The sequence below is a fragment of the Rissa tridactyla genome, chromosome 9, assembly GCF_028500815.1.
Source record: "Rissa tridactyla isolate bRisTri1 chromosome 9, bRisTri1.patW.cur.20221130, whole genome shotgun sequence".
In the NCBI taxonomy this organism is placed as follows: Eukaryota; Metazoa; Chordata; class Aves; order Charadriiformes; family Laridae; genus Rissa; species Rissa tridactyla.
In genome coordinates, this window is record NC_071474.1 from 4,175,995 (window position 1) to 4,200,590 (window position 24,596).

The 24,596-nt window shown below is 43.5% G+C and overlaps 1 protein-coding gene across 1 annotated transcript in view; it reads right to left on the reverse strand.

Annotated features, from left to right (window-relative positions):
• LRRK1 (leucine rich repeat kinase 1) overlaps positions 1-24,596 on the reverse strand; it is an 80,936-nt gene that overhangs the window by 31,619 nt on the left and 24,721 nt on the right. The window contains exons 5-15 of the mRNA XM_054214946.1: positions 23,095-23,274; positions 22,321-22,469; positions 13,634-13,860; positions 12,983-13,110; positions 12,555-12,718; positions 11,730-11,867; positions 7,803-7,915; positions 6,587-6,663; positions 3,141-3,270; positions 2,495-2,607; positions 1,415-1,629 (exon numbers count right to left, since the gene is read on the reverse strand). Coding sequence (XP_054070921.1) covers positions 1,415-1,629; positions 2,495-2,607; positions 3,141-3,270; positions 6,587-6,663; positions 7,803-7,915; positions 11,730-11,867; positions 12,555-12,718; positions 12,983-13,110; positions 13,634-13,860; positions 22,321-22,469; positions 23,095-23,274 — 1,634 coding nt within the window. The remainder of the gene's footprint in view (positions 1-1,414; positions 1,630-2,494; positions 2,608-3,140; positions 3,271-6,586; positions 6,664-7,802; positions 7,916-11,729; positions 11,868-12,554; positions 12,719-12,982; positions 13,111-13,633; positions 13,861-22,320; positions 22,470-23,094; positions 23,275-24,596) is intronic.

A 24,596-nucleotide genomic window follows, 5' to 3' on the forward strand; every position in this document is an offset into this window, starting at 1 on the left:
TCTCTAGCTTTGCCCTTCTTCCAACTATCCCAGCATCCATTCCTCCGTGCACCCCCAAAACAGCACTAAGAGGGACCGTAGCTCTTCGCTATAAGTGCTATGCAGGCTCCCAGTTGCAGTAGGAAGCACCTACATACCTTGTAGGCTCTGTCCCTACATCACTTGCCCATGGGGAGGCAAGAAGCCTGTGACTGAGCACAAAAACAAACCTGGCTTCAGCCACCATCCTCAGAGCACCACGTAACACCGAGTGGGCTCTGTTTACTGGTCCAAGTACTGACTGATCCTACACGACAAGTTGCCCTATGAGATTTCAGCAAGGAGCTAAGTATCTCAGTAGAGCTCTGATCTCCTAGCATAGTTCCAGTTTGAAGCCTCCCAGAAACAGCTGGAAGAACTTCCATATTGTTTAAACCAAGCCCTAACTAGCACCAGGACTGTTTTGTTCATTCAAAAGACCTTCAGCTGTGGGTGCTCGTACAGAGGCAGAGACTCAGAGGTAGGGACAAAAGCCCGTTCAGCATCTTGATCCCATACCAGGTCTCTGATGATGTCTAGGTTTTTATTTTATTCAGCTGCTCTTCAACACAAAACACACAAGTCCTGTCTCCCACTAAAGTCTTGTCTGTAGAGTCAGGCTGTGCTTGCTCTTTTTCTTTCTGTCTCTGGCCTGGCACTCTTCGCTGTAGAATAGCTGAACTCAGCAGGCTCCTCCACCCCTTCCAAAACAGTCTGGTGGTCATGGCTCTCACCCAGGAAGGGAGAGCCATGTGTCTGCACACCATCAGCTCTGACAAGACCTCAGGACCTCCATGCTCTAATCCCTGTGTTACTACCCAGGCAGTGGACAGGGCCACCTGCAAATGCTTGAATTAATTTAATGCTGTCCAAATTAGTTCAGCATGGGTTGACACACTCCCTGAATGACCCATCTGAGATTTGGGTGTTTCAGGTATGCCTGACAGCCCCGGATCATACCAAAGGTCAGGCATCCTACCTTCCACCCACCTTCCGCACCTAGGACAGTTTGGTTATCAAGGGAGTCCAGCTTTAGGTACTGATGTCCCATTTTCTGGCCCCAAATGAAAGGACAATCTGCTTTAGAGGAGCTGATTTAAAACATTCTCTCAGAACCAGCGTCCAAAAACCACCCAAGCTGGGAGAACCAGAATTTAGGCAGTCTACACGTGGCTCGCTCCTTTAGGATACAAAGTTGAGTGCTCAGGAAAACAGAATTGCCCTCTAGTGCCAACTGAAAATGAAACAGAGGAATTGTGATGGGTCTAAAGACACGTCATTTGCGAGGTCTGGCTCACAGGTAATGGAAACTCTTCTTTGTAAAGGACAGACAATTTCAGCCCACTGTGGGGCTCAAACATCCCACCGGGGCTAAGGATCTTCGATTGTTTTTCACCTTTGCCTTGTGTCCCACTGGCTTAGGGAGCTCCCATTTTGTTGTACGTATTGTGGCATCGCTGTGCATCATCTGAGGGACTTTTCCTGTCTGTAGGATCTCAATCAGCGTCGACTTTCCCTGTCGTGGAGGACCAATGATGATCATCTTCATTAGCTTACACTTCTCAGCTTTGCGCAGCTGTGCTCGTAAGTACGCCAGCACTGTTTTAGGGCCTATGGGGGGAAAAGCGAACAGGCTTTATCTGTGGTTAGCAGTCACAAATGTACATATGTACAGCAGGACCGCACAAAACCTGCTGCTGCAGACACATCAGCTGAATTAATATTTTCCCTGCAGTTTTGCTGTGGGCTGAGACAACCCAGTGAATAAACAAAGAAACCTCTAGTGGACAAACCTGAGACAGAGACCCCAGGAAAAGGTCACTGCTCTGAGTCTCTACAATGGAGCACTGTAAGAAGAAACAAATGCTGTGACTCGTATGCTTCAGAAGCTCAAAGGAAACATAAAATACGAATTTAGTATTGGAAAATACTCAGTTTTTCCTTCTACTTTTATGTTTCCAGTTAAAATTAGATTTAGGCTTCAACAGTGTGCTGGAGAAGGAATAATTCCTAATAACTTTGTTCCCACAGGATTTTCTTATTAAAACACACAAAAAAGAAGACAGTATTGTAATAGATCCAAAAACCTCGCAGCTTACAATAAAGTCACTTCAATGTGACTGACTGCTGATCCTAAACACTTGAGTCTTTACAAAGACCGTCTAAATACCGTAAAATATACACATTCAGGAAGCAAGCCATGGAATTTATCCGGCATGCATACTGCAGATGAAATGTTGCATTTATAAGTCATCATTTTAACATGTGATCTATCTTAAATTCATCATACAGCCAGGGCTTAGCACTGATTATCGAACTTGCAAATATGCGTAGGAGGTTTCCCTAACACAATTCCAGTTAACTGCAACAAGGGCTTGGGAGCACACTGTCTGTTCCTGTTCAGGACCATTAAAAGGAAGTGATTTTCATTATACGTTCAGTCAATTTAATAAAGAACACACAGGATCAGCCTTACCCTCTTTTCTGATCTCTGCAGGAACATTACTGATATTTAGTTCCTCGATATCCAGCTGCCAGAGATTAGCCAGCTGTCCAAGTTCTGGAGGAAGCTCTCGGATACCAGGGTTACTGTACAAAAACAAATAAATCTACCAACAACCAGGCTTTGTGTGTAAGTAGCTGCTCTCACGGACTCTCAGATTACACTATTCTCTCCTTGCAGAAATCTTCCATTAACATTTTAATAAGACTACTCAGCACTTTAATAGTAATTTCCATCCTAAAAGTGATGTATAACCTCAATTTATCCTCTGGGGCAGACAAGCATAATCATCTTTACTGGATAGTTGAGGAAATAAAGGCAAAAATGATGAGTTATTGACTCTAATGCTATAGAAGCTGACAGCAAAAAGCCAGAATGAACTAGAGGCACATTAGATTCCCAGGCCTGTGTTCAAAGCATTAGATCATCTTCCCTAATTCAAAAGGCCAGCCTCCCCCTTATCTAAAGCAAATGATGGGCCCAGTTCTAACAAGGGGCTGATTATTCCCAACTTTTTGATTCAAAAGCGCTGGACATCTGGGGTGGGGCTCTATAGAAGACTGGTCACTAAAACAACATGGAAATAATACTGCATAGCTTTTCCAGGACATGGACTTACTTTCCTAAATAAAGTTCTGTTAAACCTTTCAGAAGGCAAACGGACTGTGGGACGGAGTCCAGCTGATTGTCGTTCAGATAAAGGACTTCCAGAGAATCACTCAGAAATGCTGGAAACTCCAAAAAAGGACCTGGAACAAGACAGGAAACAAACTGCACCTTTAAAACATAACAAGCACCAAGGCTCTGGACCGAGAGCCTCCACCGTAACTTTGTAGGCAGGACATGAGGTTCTTGCCAAGGAGCCACCACGAAGCAACAGCAGAAAAAGCAAACAGCCTTCAACGGTGATCAAACATAAATGCTCACATCTCAATTTTTTAAAAAATCATGGTGATAGGTGTGTTTGAAGGTGACAGTCTCCAGCACTTCTGGGGTGTTGAGGGAGGAACTCCAGGCCTGCCAAGATGACTGTATGTCAGAGGATGAGTGGCGTTATATTTCTTGCTCTTGAATAGCTGGTAATACCTTGTGAACTGCCCCTATTCTAGCCTAACAGCTGGCAGCGAAAGGGCATACCAAGGGCACAAGTCGCTGTCAACATGTTTTTCCCATGTTGCCTGAGAAAAGCCAGAAGCCAGTCAGAATTTATGTTCAGGCCCCCACACTGCATCCTGGAGCAACTTATGGTGAATCAAAGTCAATAATAACGGAGAATAAAACCCAAACTGCAGCTGACAGACCTATGTTGCCTCTAAAACGCTTTTGCATGTGCCCCTCCGTTCTGTTTTACACCGCAAGGTCTCAGGGCACTTCAGACTTCCTGCATGCCTGAGCAGTAACTGGCGTATTTTGGGAGCAACCCAAGCAATAATAGCAACAACTGCATGGCTGAGTTGCTGCTGCTGGAGAGGTTCAAACAAAGGGAAATTCAGCTGGTTCCAAAGAGCATCATTTCACTTCACAAATTACCCCTGGGACAGCAGCATGAAAAACTGCCATGAATTGTGTTGCTGTCTTAAGAGCATCACATGTATCCACCAAGAAGCATCCCAAAGTCAAGGAAAACTAGGCCACATAGGGACAAGCAGATTCTGAGTCTCTGATTAGGAAAGTACAATCAGCACCATCTGCTGCCTCCACGGTCAATGCAAGCAGCTCCCTGAGATGCAAGACACAGCCTTCCTCAAGGATAGGACAGCTGCACTTCCACCAAGATCTCTTCTTACAGAGAAGACTTGAGGAACGGTAACTAGACTTGCCCGAAAAAGGGGGGAGGGAAAAAAAAAAAAAAGAAAATGGAAGAGGTTTTCTCCGGAGAAAATTCCCCAGTTCTAACATTACCAGCATTTTAAGCCTGAGCTATGATCAGAAAGGGAGTAAGATAGAGCCCCACTGTCTGCAGGGGTGTTTCATATACGTGACAGGACTGCCTGCTGTGGGCAGGGTGTCACAGTCTGCCTTTGAGTTTTGAAATAAAAAATCATCTTTGGGATTATTTTAGGAGAACAGCAGGCTTATTCATGGATTCAATTCACTTCCTTTCTGGCTCATCGCTGGACTTAAACTTTTCATTGTTCCTCTTCAGCACACACCTAGGCACAGACAGATTTAGTCCCTCTTGGACACGTAGGAGCAAACACCTAAAATAGTAGCAATACTCTCAATTCAGCAAAAAATCCCAGGTGGAAAGGAGCGGACTATATTGGAAGCAAGCTCAAGGTGTTTATGAATTGTAATTATTTATTCATGAGTTATTTATGATTTCTCTGGCTTGAGCTCAAATTTTCTTTTAAAGAACTGTAGAAAAATTAAAACCAATCCCATCTTGAAAATGTATTTTTGGATGAGTAAACGACACCAACACCACATGCGTGTGCAAGAAGTTATTCTGAGATTTATCAATCAAGTATGGTGAGCGTCCATAAATTATTCTCTTTAAATAATCTAGACTTAAGTAAATAGCTTTGTTGGTAAAATCATATGAAAACCTGCCCCCCACCTCGCTAGGAGATTTCTGTGAGCAGCTGATGTACTCCAGCTTCTGTTTTCTCTTGATTTCTTTAAATTCTTGGCCACATCCTCTAGTCTCACCAAGCTATACTTGGCAGAGGAACAGAGAGAAAAAGATGAGCTGGCTTTGCTCTGTCTCTGTGGCTATTCAACCATGGCACCAGCCAGGTGGGCTACTCTGTGCCCTCCTGCAAGCTGCGGCAACCTCAGGCAGCTCGAAGTGGCACCAGGGTATTATGTGCCAAGGCTTTTCAAATGGTACTAATGCAGAGCCCATCCTCTCCTCCTGTACGTAGAGGGGTTATGCCGGTTTGCAGCACGTAGAAATTCCCATTAGGACAGCAATTCCCTTTTATAGGCTGGTTTTAGCTGCCTTTGCCTGCTGCTCCTGCCCTTCTCTCCCCGTTGGGAAACGCTGCTGTAGCACTTCACGGAGAAGCTCTGGGGATATGTTCAGGCTACACAAATTTGCAAGATTCAGACTCCTTTTCCAATTCTTCCATGTTCAGGATTTCACCGATGTCACGGCATTTCTACTTCCATTTCCTATTTGCAAAACAATGCAGACCAACCCCTTCTCCTTAGGGTGCACGTACAGGACTTGATGCAGAGCAACCTCTACTTCCACAGACAGAAAAATGAGGTAGGATTAGCCCTGCCTGGAGGTCCAGGTAGAACTTCTGCTTCCCAGATGAGCAGACTGGAGGTAGCTATGGCTGTGCTTGGTGTATTTACCAGTTTTACCTATTCACATTGACCTGAGATCATGGACAATTATTTTCAGGGGAACTGAGGAAAGCATTTGCTGCTCTCCCTCCCCCAGGCAGCTGAGGGCTGCTCAGATGTGCGTCATGAAGACGCCAGCTCTATTCCACTCTGCGATTTGCAAAGAATGCTTTAGAGCAAGCCATTCTTCAGGCAGTCCAGAATGAGAAAGCTCTCCAAGTGCTTTAAAATAAAACAAACAAACAAAAAGAAATGCAGATGAATCCCACAGAGAGCAGGAAGCAGTGCAAATATCTTCAGATATTCCTTTGTTCTCTCTGGGATTTCACGTGCACTAATCCAGAACTTCTCTTCTGCTCTGCCCCAAACTGTGGATGCAAATCACAGAGACAGGGGAAAACATGCAATTTACAAATTCAGCAACAGAAACAATCCTGAGAGTAATAAGACTAATTATGGGTTGATTTCCCTTCAACATATCAGTTAGTGCTCTGGCTAAAAAGAATAACCTTAAAGAAAAGAATAAAAGCTCAGTGAAAGAAACAGGTTTCACTCCTTTTTCATCTTTCTATATGTTGACAGTACTGATCAGCTGCACCATTTCTTTAGAAACATTTTTTCCTCTTAATTTAAATGCTGTTGCACTTAAAATTGCAGATGAATTTACACCGATTTCCCTCCAGACAAACTCCATATTCCTGCTGCTTCACAGCTCACCTGGCATTCTCAGCACTTGCTTCCCCGCATTTCCACTGCCGTGGACCTTACCTGCCTCTGGGCCGCAGCGCACCCTGTTCTTCGTGGTGAAAAAGGGAATCCGCTTTGTTTTAAATCCCTCGTCACTCCTGCATGCAAAACAAAATAGTGACGTGGAGAAAAAAGCTCAGACACAGCAGTTGAGCATGCCGCCTGAGTTGCGTGCCTGGGACATCATGCGGTGCAGAGTTTGGCTCCACTCAGGGCTGCGGGATTCACAGCACAGCTCTTACAGGTTCCCATCTGCTTTGGAGAGATGGGATTGAAACCCACTGTGCAATCACAGAGCTAAACTCCACCAACACTTGTCCAGGCCCAATGGTTTTCTTCTGGCAAATTAACAGAGCTCTGCAAGGCTGCACTTTCAGCTCCCAGGGCGAGAGCACTTGACCCCCGGCTTTATGGGTGTCAAGGTTAAGTAGGCTGTCAAACAGCAGATTGAACAAGCTTCACAAGAAGCGCCGAAGAACCGACCTGCTTCCATTCCCAGCTCTCACCACAGAGTCTCTGAGAAGATGACCCAACAACACAACTCCGGAAATGCACTGAGAGATCCAAAAACCAACCATTTGTCTTTTGCAATTGACAGAGCAATTCATAAGGACACCAGAAAAACTGCTAGACAGGCACCCAAATGAGAAGACAGAAGTAGGACGCAATTCAGTGCAGTTCTGGAGAAGACAAGCGACCTTTAACTCTCTATGTTGAACATCCCTATTGTAATTTTTAAATAGAAGAACATCACTCTTTCATTGGATGACCTTATTAACGTCAGTCTTCTCTATGAACTTGCAGCTGGTTACACTTCCATTTAAAAAACAAAGATTTTTCATTTTTTCCAAAACAATACTCCCACACTAACTACAAACTGCAGTCCAGCCAGATGGTTTATGGTTAAGATACGCTTCTCCCAAACTAGTATTTGTAGTGATGAACCACACACTGGGTTAAAGAAATTTCTACGCGCTCTGAAATTAAACTGCCATTATCAGTAATCTATCCACTTAATAAATGATATAGTGTGCTAAACGCCTGAAGAATCCATAAAGGATAATTCATCACTGTCACAGACACACAATATACTTAGAGACATGGTATGTGGGTATCAATGCCTTCTATGCAGGTAATTAATTCACTACTGACACCCTTTGTATTACACGAGGGATCGGGTTTGCTATTATTTCTTCAGCTTTTGTTTTCTCAGACAAAATTTGAAAGAAACACTTACTTCCCAAGTTGGTTTTTTGAAAGATCCAGAGATTTAAGTTGTTTGCAATTCCACTTATCTTGCGAAGGCAATGTAACTAACTGATTTCCCAGCAGCTTCAGGGACACCAAAGCCTGAAAGAGGAATAGCCTTTAATTAGAAGACAGAGTCCATCAAACACACAGAAAGAAGTTTTTTTAGCATGGCTATTAAATAACAGAAACACGAAGAATGTACATCTTACTCATCAGAACACCCTGTCCGTGCTGCCTAGCATGCAAACATTTCCTTCTCGTCTCCAGCAAGTATATTTTCTCCACGAAGCAACGCCACTATTAGTTCTGGGAGATTATTAGTCTACTTGCTGACAGATTCAATTGGAAACAACCCATTTAAGAGGATATTTTACTTTTAGTGGAGGAAGCCTTTCCAAATGGAAAAGAACAGTATGATTTACCTACATAGTATGCCACATAGGGATGAGAAGTCTTATACGTGCGTGCAAGCCAGCGCCAGAGTGGGCTTACACCTATTCCGTATGCATAAAAATCAACGTGCAAGATGTGAACTATTTCACACAAGGCAATTTTTTAATTGCTTTGTTATTAGATGCCTATTAAAATGAAAAGGATTTCTATTAACTTTATATATATATATAAACTTATATACACTTGTATTAACTTTTTAAGATTTATACAAGTTACCTATCTGCTTTTTCTTTCCTCACACCAGAGAAAGAAATTTTAAAAACAGGAATTGAAGCGGATTTGTACAGTTGACACCATACAGATAGGACTAGGCTACAAATACCATGAATAAGGTTAAACACAAGCTCTCCTTTGAATTTAACTGAAATAGAAAAGAAAAAAAATGCAGTTCACATTCAGATTTGTAAAGTTTCTGCTCTTCTATCTGCCTTTAAAAATAATGTCGAGGCCCAAATGATCTTGGTCATTTGGTTGAAAATCCAACTTCCCACTGAAAAACAGGCTTCTATGTAGAGTTTCCAACCAGGTTTATTCTGCAAGTCCCCCCGTGAAAAGAGATACAAGCAGAACGTTGGCTGAATTATCTCGTGCCATAAGTACAGCGGTATTAATGAATTATACCCCATGGAAATCATGTTTTACCAGCAGAGACTCCAGCTTCAAGTGTGTTAAATGTTTTATGTGCTCCACATAATATAAAAGGTTTATGCCCCTTTTCATCAAGCAGGATTAACAGCGTCTCATGAAGCCAGCCTGTTGGCCTTCCTCCCCTTTTCTCAGATTGGAAAAATATGAGGTATCCATGTGACATAAACGATGGTCAACCAGCAGCTGCTGGAATGGCAATTACCATGCACGACGCTCCCTCTAGTGATAAGAGAGGGGCAGAACTGGGTCTTGGTGGGACTTGGGGAAGGTAAGGAAAAATATAAAAGTGCAGATACACGGAGCGAACCTTTACAGGAAAGGGTTGGAAAACTGTGCAAACTGTAAAACCCTCCACCCTCCCTGCCACTCGCATCTTGACAGCCAACGCTTTTATCATCATCTGGCTTAAACCTCCCGCTGGAAGGAAGGCCCAGTCCTCCCTTGGTGCCTGGTGTCGAGCTCTCTCCAAGTATCAGCATGGGGCTGTTCAATGACAATGCTTCAAACTCCTCTCCCGAAATATCCCTGAGCAGGGGACGGGAGGAAAGGGAGGCTACACGTTCCAGAATTAGCACAAACTTTGTTCTGTGTGGTCTAGCTGGGGTGCTTCATTTTCAGTCAACTGTATCCATGTTACATGCCCCCCACAAACGCTGACAAAGGCCACTCTCCGGGAGAGCCAAGAGCCTGGTGAGATTATATGCAATGCTTATGTGCCTGCTCCGCGGGGGAAAAATTAGTGACTTTCAACTGGTTGTGGCTCTTCATGACTGTAATTCTGGAGATCACTAGTCCTCATTTTGCAATTGCCTCTTCTTTCTCATCTCTAACTTCTCCATTTTTGCTGCCTTTCAGGAAGAGAATGGGTGCCTCCAGAAGTGAGACAAGGTAGCAGACGGCAACTTCCTTCAAACCTACTGCCGCACCATGCAAAAAGGGCTCTGGTGCGTTAGGTTATACCAGAGGGAAGGAACCGCAGCATACAGATTAGGCTGCCTTGGTCAGCTTGCGACGTGGAAAAGCTGACCAGACTCTTACCAGAATACTTCCACCCAGGGAGGGTCAGGTCTCTTCAAGAGAAGCAAACTAGTCTAGTCTAAGGCATGGATTGGAGCATGTACAGTTGGTTCCTTTAGCAGGCAACAGATGGGAAAACTGAGAAGGCCTCTGCTCCTTTTAACACCACATTTCTAGTATATACATCATATTAGCAACTGTGAGCTGGTCCTAGCCTTAAGACCCCTCCACAAACCAAGCAGAGGCCAGTGATAAACTACATGTCCCCCCAGCCTAGGTCAGAGACATGCTTTCAAGTCAGAGGCCTCCTCTGCTTTCAGCTTTTCCCAGGGAGAAGACAATCCACTGCTGTTCCTACGTGATAATGGAACACACAATGTTTCCTACATGATATGTAGGAACATGTTACTGTCCATTTCTTCCCCTTTCCACATCTACTTCTGGAGAGGGCTGGAGTGCGAGTGCAGCCCTATTCACCGACACAAACTCTACAACAAAGGAGTAGCCCAAGCCAGGGCTGATCTAGGCATGGGCTTTCACCTTCTATTTGCTCACCGTGCTCTAGCCGTTGGGGCACTGAAAATGCCTGCTGTTTATTTCCTTTATGAAAGTAAGGCTGAAGATATATGGATAAGAACTGTCACTATTTAGGGCAGACAAATGTCGCTAACTTTGAAGACAGCCCATCAGCAGAGATTGCACTGAGGTCTTCTCTGATGCTCTGTACTTGTGCCTTCAGGTCCCTCTGCAGCCTCTGAGCTGTGGCACCTGAAAAAATGTGCCCTTGAAGCACCATCTAGTGTTTAATATCTGTCATGGTAGCTCCCACCCACTGGGCTCATTTTTAATGTATTCAGAAAAAACAAGTTTCAGAGACAATAGTCCATAGGATTGTTCATTCTATTTCAGGAGAAATGCCAATTGAAAACAAATGGTTACCAGAAAGCAAAGCCAAATCTGCAGGGATCATCAAAAACAACTGAGGGAGCAAATGACCTTCAGCACTCTTCTTCCAAGCAGAAGGCAAGAGACACCTTTGCAGTAGACTCCCAAGGCCCAAACTGGATGTGCGTATGAACCACCACTTCTGCATCCTTCCCACACAGTCCAGTGGTGAAAATCATGAAACTTCTGCACAAGATTTACCTCTGCTTCTACCACCATGACCCTGAGTTTCACATTCTGGAAAGGAAGCTTGGAGGAAACCCCCAAGTTCTGCTTCGTTTCATGTCGAAACCATGTGAAGCCACAAATTCTGAAGAATTTGAAGTAAAACTATGGATCTCTGACGTCCACTGGCAAGAATTATTTAATCTGCACAAGCTTAAAGACAAGGGAGATGCCAACTAGCATTGTTCAGGGCATTCAAACATGCTATTTTCAGCATAGAAAGATTAATCTTTAATTACACAACACTGGTGTGACAGATTAAGAAAAACCACTGCTATTTGTGAGCGCACTTGAGAACATCTATATTTCAGTGGCTGGAGCTTGCAGCTACTTGCAGCAGTTGTCTTCCAAACTGTACTCCTAAAATCTGAAAACCACAGACATCCAAAGTGTTCTCAGAAGATCTGTCAAAAGCCAGATATCACATCACACTGGATGGACAAGGTCCCGTATGCAGTCATTCAGGAGGTTATGGGCCGCTCAGAGGCTCCGTGCAATTGCTGTGTTCATCAACTCAAAACAGTAGGTAGTCTCCTACCTTAATCAGGCAGCCACTGCTACGACTTTGAGGTATTTGAACAGGTATTACAAGAAGTACTGTGAAGTAGGAAGAAATGACACTTACTTCAAGCTGGAAGAGTCCCAGTGGAACTTCTTTTAGTGAGTTCTCAGAAAAATCCACTTCTCTGAGGTGATTTTTCCAGAAAACAGTCAATGTGTCAGGTAGAAATTCCAGTGAGTTTTTACATGCTTTACAGCATTTCTGGAAAACACAAAAGAAAAAACACCCACAGAGTAGTAATCATCTCTTTAAATGATGAGGTATATCAGCTGTCACATGTTTAAGTCTTTAATAAATTCATTCTAGGTGATCTCTTTATATATTTTGATCCAGATAAATCATTGTGCATGCAGACACATAGGATTTGCTGAGGAAATGCACTCACTCAATCGACGGGGAAATTCTTTGGCGGGCAAAAAGTATTTCAAAAGTTATTTAGAAAATTATCCCCATTTGCTTTTCATCCATAAACGAACACCTCAAAGTACACTGCTCTCCTGCTATCCCTGTGATAGTGAGGAATCAAGTCACAGGGACGGGTGGATATAGATGCCCTAGTTAGCCGTGGGTTTGGGCAAAGTTAACTTTGAATGAAGGCTGAATGTTCTGTAAAATGATCCTAACAAAACTCCTGCTCATATGAACTACAGAGAAAACGAATACATCCAAGTAAGGCATGTGTTCCACCAATGCCATCAACATGGTGAGAACATGGTAGAACCTCAGAAAGACTTGCTCTGAGATCAATAAACCAAATCAGGCAGGGGCACTCCTACAGAAACAGAACAGCCCAAGACGTCTGACAGCTTTTTAAGTGTTACAGTAGATATTTTGCATTGTTTCAACAGCTTTTTCAGCCTCTGACTCTGTCAGAGCAATTCAACTTACCAAGGGGCAGGCCCAGGGATCTGGAAACACTTTCAGCTGATTTCTGGAAACATTCAGTATGTTTAGGGACTTGAAGCAGTATAGAAAAACCGTTGGAAGTTCCACCAACCTGTTGTCAGAGACGTCAAACTCCTGCAGCTTTCTTAAACCAATCCAATTAGTTGCTAGAAAACACAAAACATTGTGGACTTGGTGTAAGCACGACAGCAGTCTGATACAGCAAGATACTGCATACTTGCTAGATAAGGGCCAAAGGATTTAATGAGTGCTAAAAAACAACCAGGCCTTTTTATGTACTTTGGACAACGAATTGAGAGATGTTAAGCATCTCTAGTTATTACTGGTTTTAAGTCATTATTATAACAGTTTGGTGTTCTCCCTTACAAATCAGGCCTTGAAACGTAGGCATAACACTGGACAGTACGTACTGTTTTCCTCGTCAAATAACTTCTCCATATAGTTTTTGGAAGCAATGAGTTTTTTAAGGTTTTTAAGATGTAGGAATCCAGAAGGGAGAGTAGAGAGCCTGTTGCTGGATACGTCAACCTCGAGTAACCTGCGAGTACAGAAGATACCCAGTCAGGCATCAATAAAATGCTAGCAAAGACTCCTGTTGCCAGAGACATCTATTTTACCAGGATAGCTTTAGATCTGAATGAAAGCAGCTGCAATGTACTCTCACAAGGCAAAGCAAAAAACCCTTGTTAGAAAATTAACCCTTCCAGGGAGCAGGCAGAAGCAGTCTGAACAGACAGCAGATCAGATAATTGATACGAGCCAGTAAGTGTCAATCTGAGTCATCTCAGGGCTTAGACTTAGAGGAGTGGGGCTCACCAGAACTGGAGAAAAGCAGAAGCAACATGAGACAATAGAGGAATTCAATTGTCCTGACAACTAACTTGAAAACACTGAAAGTGCAAAGGGGCAAATCTTAAGTTAAACCTTGCAGCAGACAGAAAATAAACCAAGAAGCTCCTGCATAAGCTCTTCACTTATGCATTTTCACACAAGCACAACTGACTCATCTGCACCTGCTCTCCATACGGGTTCAGTTTGCTGTAGGCATCCAGCGCACACACCTTGTACATATAATTTCATCGGATGACTGTATGCTGGGTAACTCCGTCAGTTGATTGTCAGCCAGGCTGAGCTTCCTGAGGTTTATCAGGCCCCATGGGATCACGGACGGAAGGGAGACCAGGCAGTTGGCAGAGAGATCGAGCTCAGTTATCTGACAGGAGATATCAATCAGCCAATCCAGATCCACCCAGGGCAGTTTGAGGTTTGACCAGTTCACACATAAAGCCTACATATGTCAAAGAAAGAAGAGAAAACCACGTTAGTAAAATCCCAGTTGCTCTTGGCCTGTGTTACACCACTGAGAATCTGGCAGATCAGAGAACAGACCATAAATATTTCGCTCACTTTCCAATCTGCTTCTAGGAATTAAACTGACTCAGAGATTAAATCATGCCTGGATATCAGCAGCCCCCACCATATAACTGCTCCGTGATCTCACTCCAAAGACCACAGGCAAGCCCAAGCAGGGGACCTGGACTTCTTCACCAGTCCGTACACAAGCTCCAGTGTGCCCCACAAAGGGCGAGCTGCCCTTCTCTGAAACCAGCACCCTCATGTGAGAGCTGGACAGACTCTAACGCTTTGTTCATCCAACAACATGCAGTGAGTTTCCACGGGGCTGGGCTCCCTGCCCCACCAGATGCATTCACACCCTCGGCTAGCGGCGTGAGACGGCCAGATCATGGAAATCCATCTTAAACCCAGACTCCACAGCCCAAACCCCACTCTGTCTCTCAGACAGGGTCTGCATCACTGCTCAGATCTCCACATGACTCTGAACACCACCACGGGCCAGGCAGGTCCAGAGGAACCCCTGAGGAACAGTCCACGTCTGAAATGCTGGTGGATCATTGCTTGTGCATCTGTAGAGACAGATCTGCCGAGTGTGGTAGTGACTACTTATCAGGCAGCCTGTTGCTGGAACAACTGATATATGCCCAGGCACTGCTCTTCCATCCTAAATCTTCCAACAACAAGCTCCCAAATCGTTCCAGGCAAGTTTTAGGTCTTGCAAAGGAACATCTGGGAAAGGCAAGGAAAGGCAGACACCCTCTTGTAAAGCATTTCTAAACACTAGAAATTTGCTCAGTATCATTTAGGAAGACATTTTAACATCCAAGACATGATTTTGGCAGTTGCCTCCTTTCTAGATAATGTTCTGCTGCTTTTGACAGTAAGACGAGGAAGCCGTTTCATCTTCTTTTGGAAAAAAAAAAAAACAGAAGTTGTTGTGAAAGGCAGAACGACTTATTTCAGGCTCCAGCTTAGACAGAAGAAAACATGAACACATAACAGTCATCAATGCAAGTAAACAACCCAAGGCTTCATTTTCAAGCTCACCTCATTGTGTTCCAATGAGATCTATGTTCCAAAATACACATTTTTAAAATGCGTCCCTAAACATTTTCATAAGCTCAGTGGTTTTGATGTAACTCATCCCACAGACAGCCTCAATGAAGTGATCCTTAATTCTCCACCAGGAGGCAGCAAGGACCCAACAACAAACCTAATTTGCTTTCCCATTCCCAGTATTTAGCTCTTAAGACTTTTAACTCCAATTTTAAAATTAAAAGGAATATACTTCTGGGAAGGGAGAGAAAAGAAAACAAAGATCCATCTCAAATGCTTGTTTGAGACTCAGAATTCCAAGTAATGTAGATCACACAGTTGAAATGTCTAGGAGAATGGAGTAAAGGCTAAGCACAAACAGTTGCACTCTTAAGAAATTGACAGTAGTTGTATTTAGTGCAGACATAGTGCTTTCAAATGTTCGCTAGCGAAGGCTCAGGACAGCCCTGCAAATATGAATGGAAATATAATGCCCATTGTATCACTGGGGAAACCAAGGCAGAGAGTACAAGCTAAAGCTACATTCACGGTCATGCCACAAGGCATCCATATAAAACACAGCAAGCCAGCAGCAACAAGAAATCAAATTAAGCAGAGTATCCACATCTACTGCAAAATATACAGTACCTAATGGGAGTTACACTGTACAGCTTTCACACTGGCACTAAATATATTCTGCTTTATTGTTAGATTTTCCTAGTCTATATATTTAACAGATGCCTGCTTACAAACTCATGTTTTAAATTCTGTATGTAGTTCTCTCTAATTTTTTCTTCATCTGCAACAGCCCTAGACTGAGCTTGTTTACAACACCGGACAGCAATCAGTTATGATTTATGGTAATAAAAAGAGTATAAACCCACAGGTCAGATTCCGTTTTCCATCCCTAGCTACCTGACACTTCAGGGATGGGGTACTGATGCTAAGGGATGGGAAGGTCTTCCCAGCATGAGGAAACCTTGCTAGGAAAGAGCACTTTTGTGCTGAGACGCTTGACTAGTTTTTCCTGGTTCCTTGGATTGCCTCAAGAGCTCCTAACAGGAGCCAGATCTCTAAATCCAGATAATGCAGGAAACCAACTCTACACTACAAACAAAATCCTCAAGTAGTACTGATATCTGGTTGGCTACTTACATGCACATCCAGGCCACTACCCTATCTTATAATACTATTACTCTTTATTTTAGAGAGAGAATTTTCAGTTGCTTTGGCTTTCAGCCAAGGTCACCAAAAACCAACTTACAAGGGTACTGATGCAAGAGGGGAAGGAGCGTCTGTCTGGGGCAGGGAGAAGGGCAACATCACTGTAGCTCCATCCTAGATCAGCTAAAATTGTCCCTGATAGAATTTCCTTGCCGATTAAGCTGTATTTCTATTACTGATGTCACTTATACCATATTGCGGTTTATAGTGTTGCCAACAAAAGCCTTTCTATGCCAGGATCATTAAATCTACACCATGACTTCTGCTCATATAGAAACAAACCCCATCACTGTCCTACCTAACAGTGCTGGATAAAATCACATACTCTGCATTAGCAAAAACAAACCCCTTGGCTTAGGAAAGAGTTAAGAAAAGGCCCAATCCCCAACTACACGTGCTTCATGCAGATTTTTAATAGGAATGGCCTTTTCAGGCTAGAAGAGAAAGGTGTAACAAAGATCCAGCTACTGAAAGTATACTACAAGCACAGTCTGTCTAGATATGTGAGAAATGTTTTAGCAGGGAATACAACTAACCTTGGTTGGCAGTGCATACTCCAGCCTGATACTTTCTTTCCAGGAATACCAATTTTTTTCAAAAGCTATGCTGAGACTCAGCCAAAGTGGGGGCGGAGAGGGTAAACCAGAATGAATAGGGGAAAATCCAAGCTTTTAGGCAGCAGCTCCAGACAGCACGTCTATGGTCTAAAAATTAACTGCTAGTAAGGAAGGGGCTTTCCGCTTACCCGTACTGTTGTCAAGACACAGGGTATGGAAATACTAACACAGCACAGAAAGGTGGATTCATCTCAGCCTGCCTATCAGACCCATCAATTATCTCCTGTAACCATCACGGAGACCTTGCTCAGAGGAAGACTAAACCTCAAAAATGATGCCATGAAGATCAGCCATGCTCTTTCCTCTACCTCCCTTTTCAGCTTGCCATCTGCCAACAGAGGGGAACGGCAAAGCCCTTCGTGGAGATCTCAGGCAGTGGCTGAAGCAGCTTTTTACTGACTCCATGCTGCTGGAGTAAGGCAGTAGATCAATCCGGGATAAAGATCTGGCTGCGGGACTAAAGCTACTTTTCACCCTGCAACAAGGAAAACAGTGAAATTACATTCCAAGTTGGCCTCAGCAATGAAGCTGTTAATTATTATCCCATGTATATTACGATAACCAACGACTAGCACTGCATTGGGTAGGACACATAAAAAAGATGTCGACCAGAGGACATTTACCCTGGAAGTTCAGGACAACTTTCAACAGTACACGGCGATGGAAGTGGTGGCATCCTGGCACTTTTTCCTTTGGCAATGGCATTGCCACAGTGGCTGTGGATGCACAGGATCCACACCATGGTGTAAGAAGAAAACAGGGAAGGAAAATTTTCCTGGCTTTTTTTTTTAAACATCTTTTAGCATTTGATCTGAAGTGGGATGCTCCATAGCACCTTTCCTAAGACATGCATCCATGAGCAAAGTATCCAGCCCCTTGAACTATTCATGTATTTTACCTAAACAAACAGAAGCAAGAAAACCGAGAATTATAGCCAAAAATCTGAGCAAATATTCCATGCAAAAGGCTATCCACAGGTCCTTCAGTACACAGAGGACACATATAACCTAGTGTGGAGGAGGACACCTATAACCCCCTATAACCCTATACGGGGATTTGAAATTCTGGCAGTGATGTGAATGAAGGCCTGGAGAGCAGGCTCGCTCGTTTGGTTTCCTCCTCACAGGAGAAAGCAGGATCTTGTGGTTGAGATCCTGAATTCAGACTCCAGAGTCCCAGATTTCCCGTGTGACACCAGCCACTGTTTCAGGCTACCCAGACTCTGTTTGCCAGCCCACATAATGGGACAGTAACATGTTGTCTTGTCCCAGGAGAGCCAGGAGTAAAAATGCACTACAGCCTCCAACTCCCTCTTTTCTCTTCCTGCTTAATTAAACTGCAAAGCTAAAAAAAAAAAAAAAAAAAAAAAGAGAGAGAGAGAGAAAAGAACTGATGTTACTTATTCTCCCTCAGTTCCTGCTCTGTTTCAAGACAATGCACTTTACAGTGGGCCCAAGCTCTTATTTCTGTACAAAAAAGTACTTGTCTTTGAGTACACTGACCAATGCAGTCATAGTGAGACCTATAGCCTGCTTCTAGCGAGTGCAAGCAGGACCATACGTCTCTGCTGCTTCTCATTTCAGACTGATACTCATCTCTGTTCTGCATTTAGATTGCTGTGTATCATTCACCTCAAAAATGCAGAGCCATAGCCTCAGGGTATTTAATGTGATAGAAAGATACCTGCAGAATTCAGACAGTGACCTCCAAATCAAATCTTGAAATCCAATACCTGCTATGAATGCTGCGGGATAGGCGTCCCCAGCTCCTAGGCAGCTTTCTGAATCTACTTGCACTCAGTCCTCCTCCCCAGCCAGAGCCTGGGACTGACAGTGTCTCTTCTGCCTGACTGCCGCAAGATGGAGGATCAGCCAAGCCCCTTCGTCTGACTTCGGGAGAGTGGACAAAATTCTTGGTGCTAGTAACCTCAGCGGAGTTACACCGGAGATTTACTTGGCTCAGCACTGTGCAGTGAAAACATAATTAAGTGAAAGAAAGCCTGGCAGCAAGGCCAGGAAGAGAGGGGATTTCCTCCCCAGCTCATACTTAATCATCTCCACTGTCTTCCTAGAAAAGCCCATTTCCTTGGTGCAGAAGGTCTGTGATGCTGAACTCACGGAGCCCAGTGATCAGCTCAACCCTTCTCCATTTGGCACTGGTTGGCGAGTTCTGTGCTCAAACGGGAGAGGGATGGTGTTCAGAGGCTGTCAGATCCTGGGCACAGCCTGAGTCGGGTGGCTTACTGCTCCTCCGAAGGGCAAGACAAACCTCTGCAGACTCTCGTCTCCTGCCAAGGAAAGTGTTTCTCAATATGCCTCCTGAAAACTAAATGGAAATCTTCTACTGCAGTGATGTCAGGGGTTGCACTGAGGAAGGCAAGGGACTGGAAATTGTGCAGAAGCAAGAAACCCTGCTGCTTTCGGGCAAACAGTGGACTACAAATACAAAAAAATATTTACTTAGATTTGAGACCTTTTGGTAAGGTGATTAAGAAAAGGCTTTGTGCGTTCCTCCTAACTACCATGACATGCCCCAACAGATCTTCGCTCTTGCCATAGACAGGATATTGTGAGGACGGGGATCTAATTTCTCCAGCAATAATGCTGCTATGCATCTTGAGCGGAACTGCCATGGATTTCTTTACCCATGGTGATGTAACTGAAATAGCCAGGCAGTGGGTAAAGAAATCAGAGGAGGCTCACACACACGTATACCTACACATACATTCGTGTGCTTGTGTATAAAATTCTTGGCAAAAATTTCCTAGGGAAAACGCAGCAGTTTAAGCTCTTTTCTGCTCTGTAACAGGAAAAAAAATCCACCTATATCTCACACTGCACACACTGGAAAGCTACAGGTTATCTCCATGCCGACTATACATATAGAAGTCTGGAATCTCTGTCCAGCCACTTTACTGCAGGGGGGGTTTTTTGGCATTTGTTACCTGTTCCTGTAAAAAAGGAGCACTTCCTCTCTTTAGCAAGACAGTGGTTTGCTGTGGGGATAAATTTATGCCAGAAAAAAAAAAAAAAAAAAAGGAGAAACAGATATTAGAAAAACGAGATGTAACTCCTGTTGTTTCCAAAAGGGCAGCACTATGCAGAGCGCAATGGCTGCCTGGAAGGTGTGGCAGCTAAATCGAGCTCTCCAACCACATTTTATGCATAGCTGGTAGCATTCACTACTGTGAAATCAATTGGAGGTCAACTGTGTAGTGTTTTCACTTAAAGAGAGCACAGATGGGACAAACCCTTTTGAAGTTCTGGGCTTGTTCTGAAGTGCTGCATTCTGATCAGTGCTCAGTGTGCCTCATCCAAGAGGAGAGACTTTCTGAGATCCAGCTGGCTGCCAGCTGCCATACACATCGCAGTCTCCACAGAATCTTTTTCTCCTTCCTCCCCGTGCAAAATGCATCACAGCCCTTACACAAGAAGGCTTACGTTCATGACTGTTATGAGATACGAAGAAAGCGCTGAGGCAGCTTGTTTGCAGTTGCCGTGAAGTTGTGTTTTAACAAAAATCATCAGGGTGTCCGACTGTCACTTCCCAGAGACCTGAGCTCTGCAGACAAACTAGGACAAATCTTCCTGAATTTGGCCCAGTCTGCCAAAATGAATTCAAAGAGAAAGCATTAAATAAGCAAACATATTAAAAATAAACAGGTACTAGAAGAATCAAGGTCAAGTTTCTAGGTCTGTTTTTTTTGTTTCTTTCTTTTTCTTTTTTTTAAACCAGGCCCTTCTGGCAATTAGCTGATGTTTTAAGACTGCTCTCTTCTTCGCTCAGGGTGTGACAACAACAAAGCTGAGTCATTTTTACAGCAGCTAAGTTAAATACTGCCAGCAAGTTCACATGGAAAACAGACCTCTTCCCTGTGATTCAAACATTCATTCCAAGTTTATTCAAGCTGAATTATCCAGTTAGTTGGATTTTTTTTTTCTTCTAAAAGGCATGTAGTTTTATCAACTCTCACGTAGAAACATCTAGGATTTACCTTCCTTTTGTTTACCTGTCAACAAAACTACAAATCCCAGAGGGAGGGCTCTAAATCTGCTGATTGAACCTAATGAAATCAAGCTTGCATATGTGGACTGTAGTCCCTAACATTCACAGTACGGTCAGGAATCCAGTGAGACAGAGTCTTGGCAGGAAAACAGAGAATGGAGAAGTTCCTAACACTATGAAAACCTCTCTGCTTATTTTTACTTAACACCAAAGCAGAATCAACACCCCGGGATGTTACGAGCTGAACAAACAGGTACTCAGCCAGCAATGGGATTCACAGACAGAGCCTTGATCGAAAAATCTCCTTTGCAATTTTTCACCACAAAATTTTTATGACCTGATTAAAAATGCCTGATAGCTAAATTGCTGGGTAAAAGTAGAAGTAATACGAAATACTACATGCTTCCCCATAAAGCAGTAACAGCGTGTGCTGTGAGACGTTTTTCAGTTCTGAATAAAGGAGACAGATAACAGAGATTGAGAGAATGGAGAATTCAGCCTAGTAATGCAAAGATACAGGATAGTCATGAAATGCAGTAATACTCTGCGTGAAAACAATGCCTCTCATCTGTGTATCTCAAAGCATCATCACTACGTATTAAGCTTTCCAACAGCTGTGAGATACGAGGAGTTTAAACCTCTCCATTCTACAGAGGAAGAAATAGAGATGCAAATGGATTAAGAAACTTGTCAAAAGGCTGTCAGTGGCTAAGTACCCACAGAGCTCTTGCCAACCTAAAAAGGCTTTAATTGCTTTTTGTTGGCGTCTGTGTCCCATCAAAACCCATTTCTGTGGGACAAGCGCAGCTCAACTAATATGATGTGACCACACACGATACTCTCCATGCTGCTCCAGAAAGCCAGATCTGTCCTGAGTGAGCAGCAGTAAAGGCTATCAGCCGTCTTTTACTGATGAGGATCTGAAGTAGGGAAGAGTGTATTTTGAGCAGACATCAGTTTGCGCTACCCATGCTCCTTGTTAACAAAAAGCCACAGGAGCCTGTTTGTACGCCCTCTATCTGAACGGACGCAAGGGAAGAGAAGCATTTACATGCTTAGGTCTGTGCCATGCTAACGCTCCGGGACAGCACAGAGCTTGTGGCGTTACCTTCAATCAGAACGCACAATAGAAACCTGAATGAAATGATCATCCTGGGGTCACAGAAAAACCGCGTGGTTATTTCTCTGAAAACTCTGAGCACAAAGTCAATGTTTCCCTTCCACAGCATATGCCCAATTCACACGTTAATGTTAAAATCGCCAAGCAGAAGCTGTCACACACAGTGTCTTGCACAATGATACCATTCAACGGCCTCATGGTTTACACCTTGCAATTCAGCACTGGCACAAAAGCCACTTTCACAGACCATTCTCCAAATGGGGAGCAAACCACAAGGCTCTTAGTTGAGCAGAAGAATCACCAACCACATGGTACACAAAGACAAATATCAATTATTAACATGATGTTCCTTTAAAAGGGTGTCTCTTCAGACAGATAAATGGCTACTTACTGTTTTTGCTGGAGCACTACCTGGTAGTGGGCTCGTCTCAATGAAATACTTCCTCAGAAGGTGTTTGCTGGATTCAGGACTGTCCATCAGGATGTAGGAACAAAAGAAAGCTCCATTCCGTAATAAAAACACGGCTACATCTTCATTCCCTTTAAAGAAAAGGTAGACTGTCTGTTCTCTTCTTCTCTTGTAAACGAACCAACAAGGAGCTGAACAGAAATCCTGGGAAATAACCACTTCTGAAAAAAAACCTCGGGGTGTGCAAAAAGGGAACTGAACTGTATAAAGACTGTTTCCCCCAGCAATAGGATTTAGTTTGGTCAAACTGAGACAGCAGAGACACTATGTAAAAGCACAGGCCCAGGCTCTTTCTTTTTTCTCTTTTTTTCCCTGCCTTATTAAGCTATACACACAGCTGTGCTTTGAAGTGTAAATTATTCAGCCTAAATCAAGCATGTGTGCCAAAGTGTCCATAACAATAATGCTTTTATTTGCAAGGTTTCTATTTCTGAAGGGTCTTTTCCCCAGGAGTTTAAAGAGGAAAGTTCAGCCTCTCAGCATTTACAGTAATCTAACGTAGGAAGGCCCTGACTTAAATTTGGCTAAGTCAAAAGATTCAGAGCCAATTTTATTTTGATTTATCCCACTGGAAATCCAGAACAATTCCAGGCAATCCAGTTCACAATGACACCTTCCTAGAGGGGAACAACTCAGCCTATTCTTTAAAAGACATTGGAGAAAAGGGACGAAGTTTTGAAGCATGCGAATACATACCTGCCTTTATAGCGGCGTACAGGGGTAAGCGTATAAGAACTGGAAACTCATTCCGCCTGACTGCGCAGCTCTCTGGGTCAGCACTGTACGCACGAATTAGGAGTTTTACTATGTCCAAATGTCCCTGCTGGCAGGCGATGGCCAGCATCCAGTTCAGGAGTTGTTGGCAAGTACTAGGACCTAACAAAAAGATACGGCATTTGACTTAGTTGATGTCACCAGGCTGTGATGTGCAGAAGTCATCCACAAATAATGGCTCTGCAAAGGGTACACAGTGAAGCCCCTGGGGACAAAGGAGCAGACTGCACTGCAAGAGTGTCACAGAAGAGCCCTAAGCTGCTCAGGCACAAAGTTTTCAGCTTTGCTTAACTGTTTTTCATTACCTACCCAGCTAATGGGCAAACTTTGACTGTCCCTGATCTAAGCAAGCACAAGCTAGCAACAGTGGAAGGTTCCGCGGATGCCTGCTAGGCCACCATCAGAGAAATCAAACATCTAATCCCAAGCAGAGATGGCAAGGGATGACGAGGTCCGTTTTTGCATACAGAGACAACAGGCCTGATCCAACAAGACATTCGATCCAAACAGCCAAGACAGGCCACTTGGAAGAAGTTCATAAGAGGGAATACAAAGAACGGGGAAAATCAGCTGACTTTTTATGCTACTGGATGAATAAAACAAAAATAAATGTCTCAGACCACACAAAATAATTGTTTTAGTTTGTTTTCACTGCAACCTAAAGCCTCCCACAAAAAATTTTGTTTCCCTTTGAAATATTTAATTTTGGGTGAATTCTTCACTATCAATTCATAGTAACGTTAGACAAATGTCATTTAAGGCTAAAACCTAAAATATCACTTTCTGATTTCTGCATGAATTTGCCAGTGTTTTAGTCATCCCCATATTGCTTTTTTTGCTGAAATAATGTTTTGCCTGTATCACATCGCTTTCCCCTAGGTGCGCATAATTCTGCCCCTATAACTAAATGCCCATGACAGGATTATTTCTGCTAACGGTGAGCAGTCCTCAAATATTCCCTGACTCACAGTATCACCTCCATTTACTTTACAAATTCACATTCCCTTTGAAATGCTTACAAAAACATCCACGAGCCCAAGTTTACATGTCAACTTCTTTTTTTTAATTTTTTGCAGCTTCTGCACGTGGAAATTGCATCACTCTCTGCACTCTTAACAACTCGACTATACCACTCACCCTTGTGAGCAAAAACCAGGCTGCACTTCAGCTGTAAGCCACAAGCAGCTCACGCCGAGCCAGAGAGAATCACTGCAGTGCATTAGCCAAATTCCAAATTCATGCAATTTACTCCTAAACCCTGCCATTGGTTTCTATGTAACGTCTCAGGGAAACAAATGGGAAGTCCTGCATAAAAACTTCTGAAAGCTGCTGTTTGTACAGAGCACCTCCCCTTGACCCCCCGAAGTAAGGGTTTAAGGGAATTTGGTCAGTTCTAAACTAAGCTAAGTTTCCAGAAACTACTT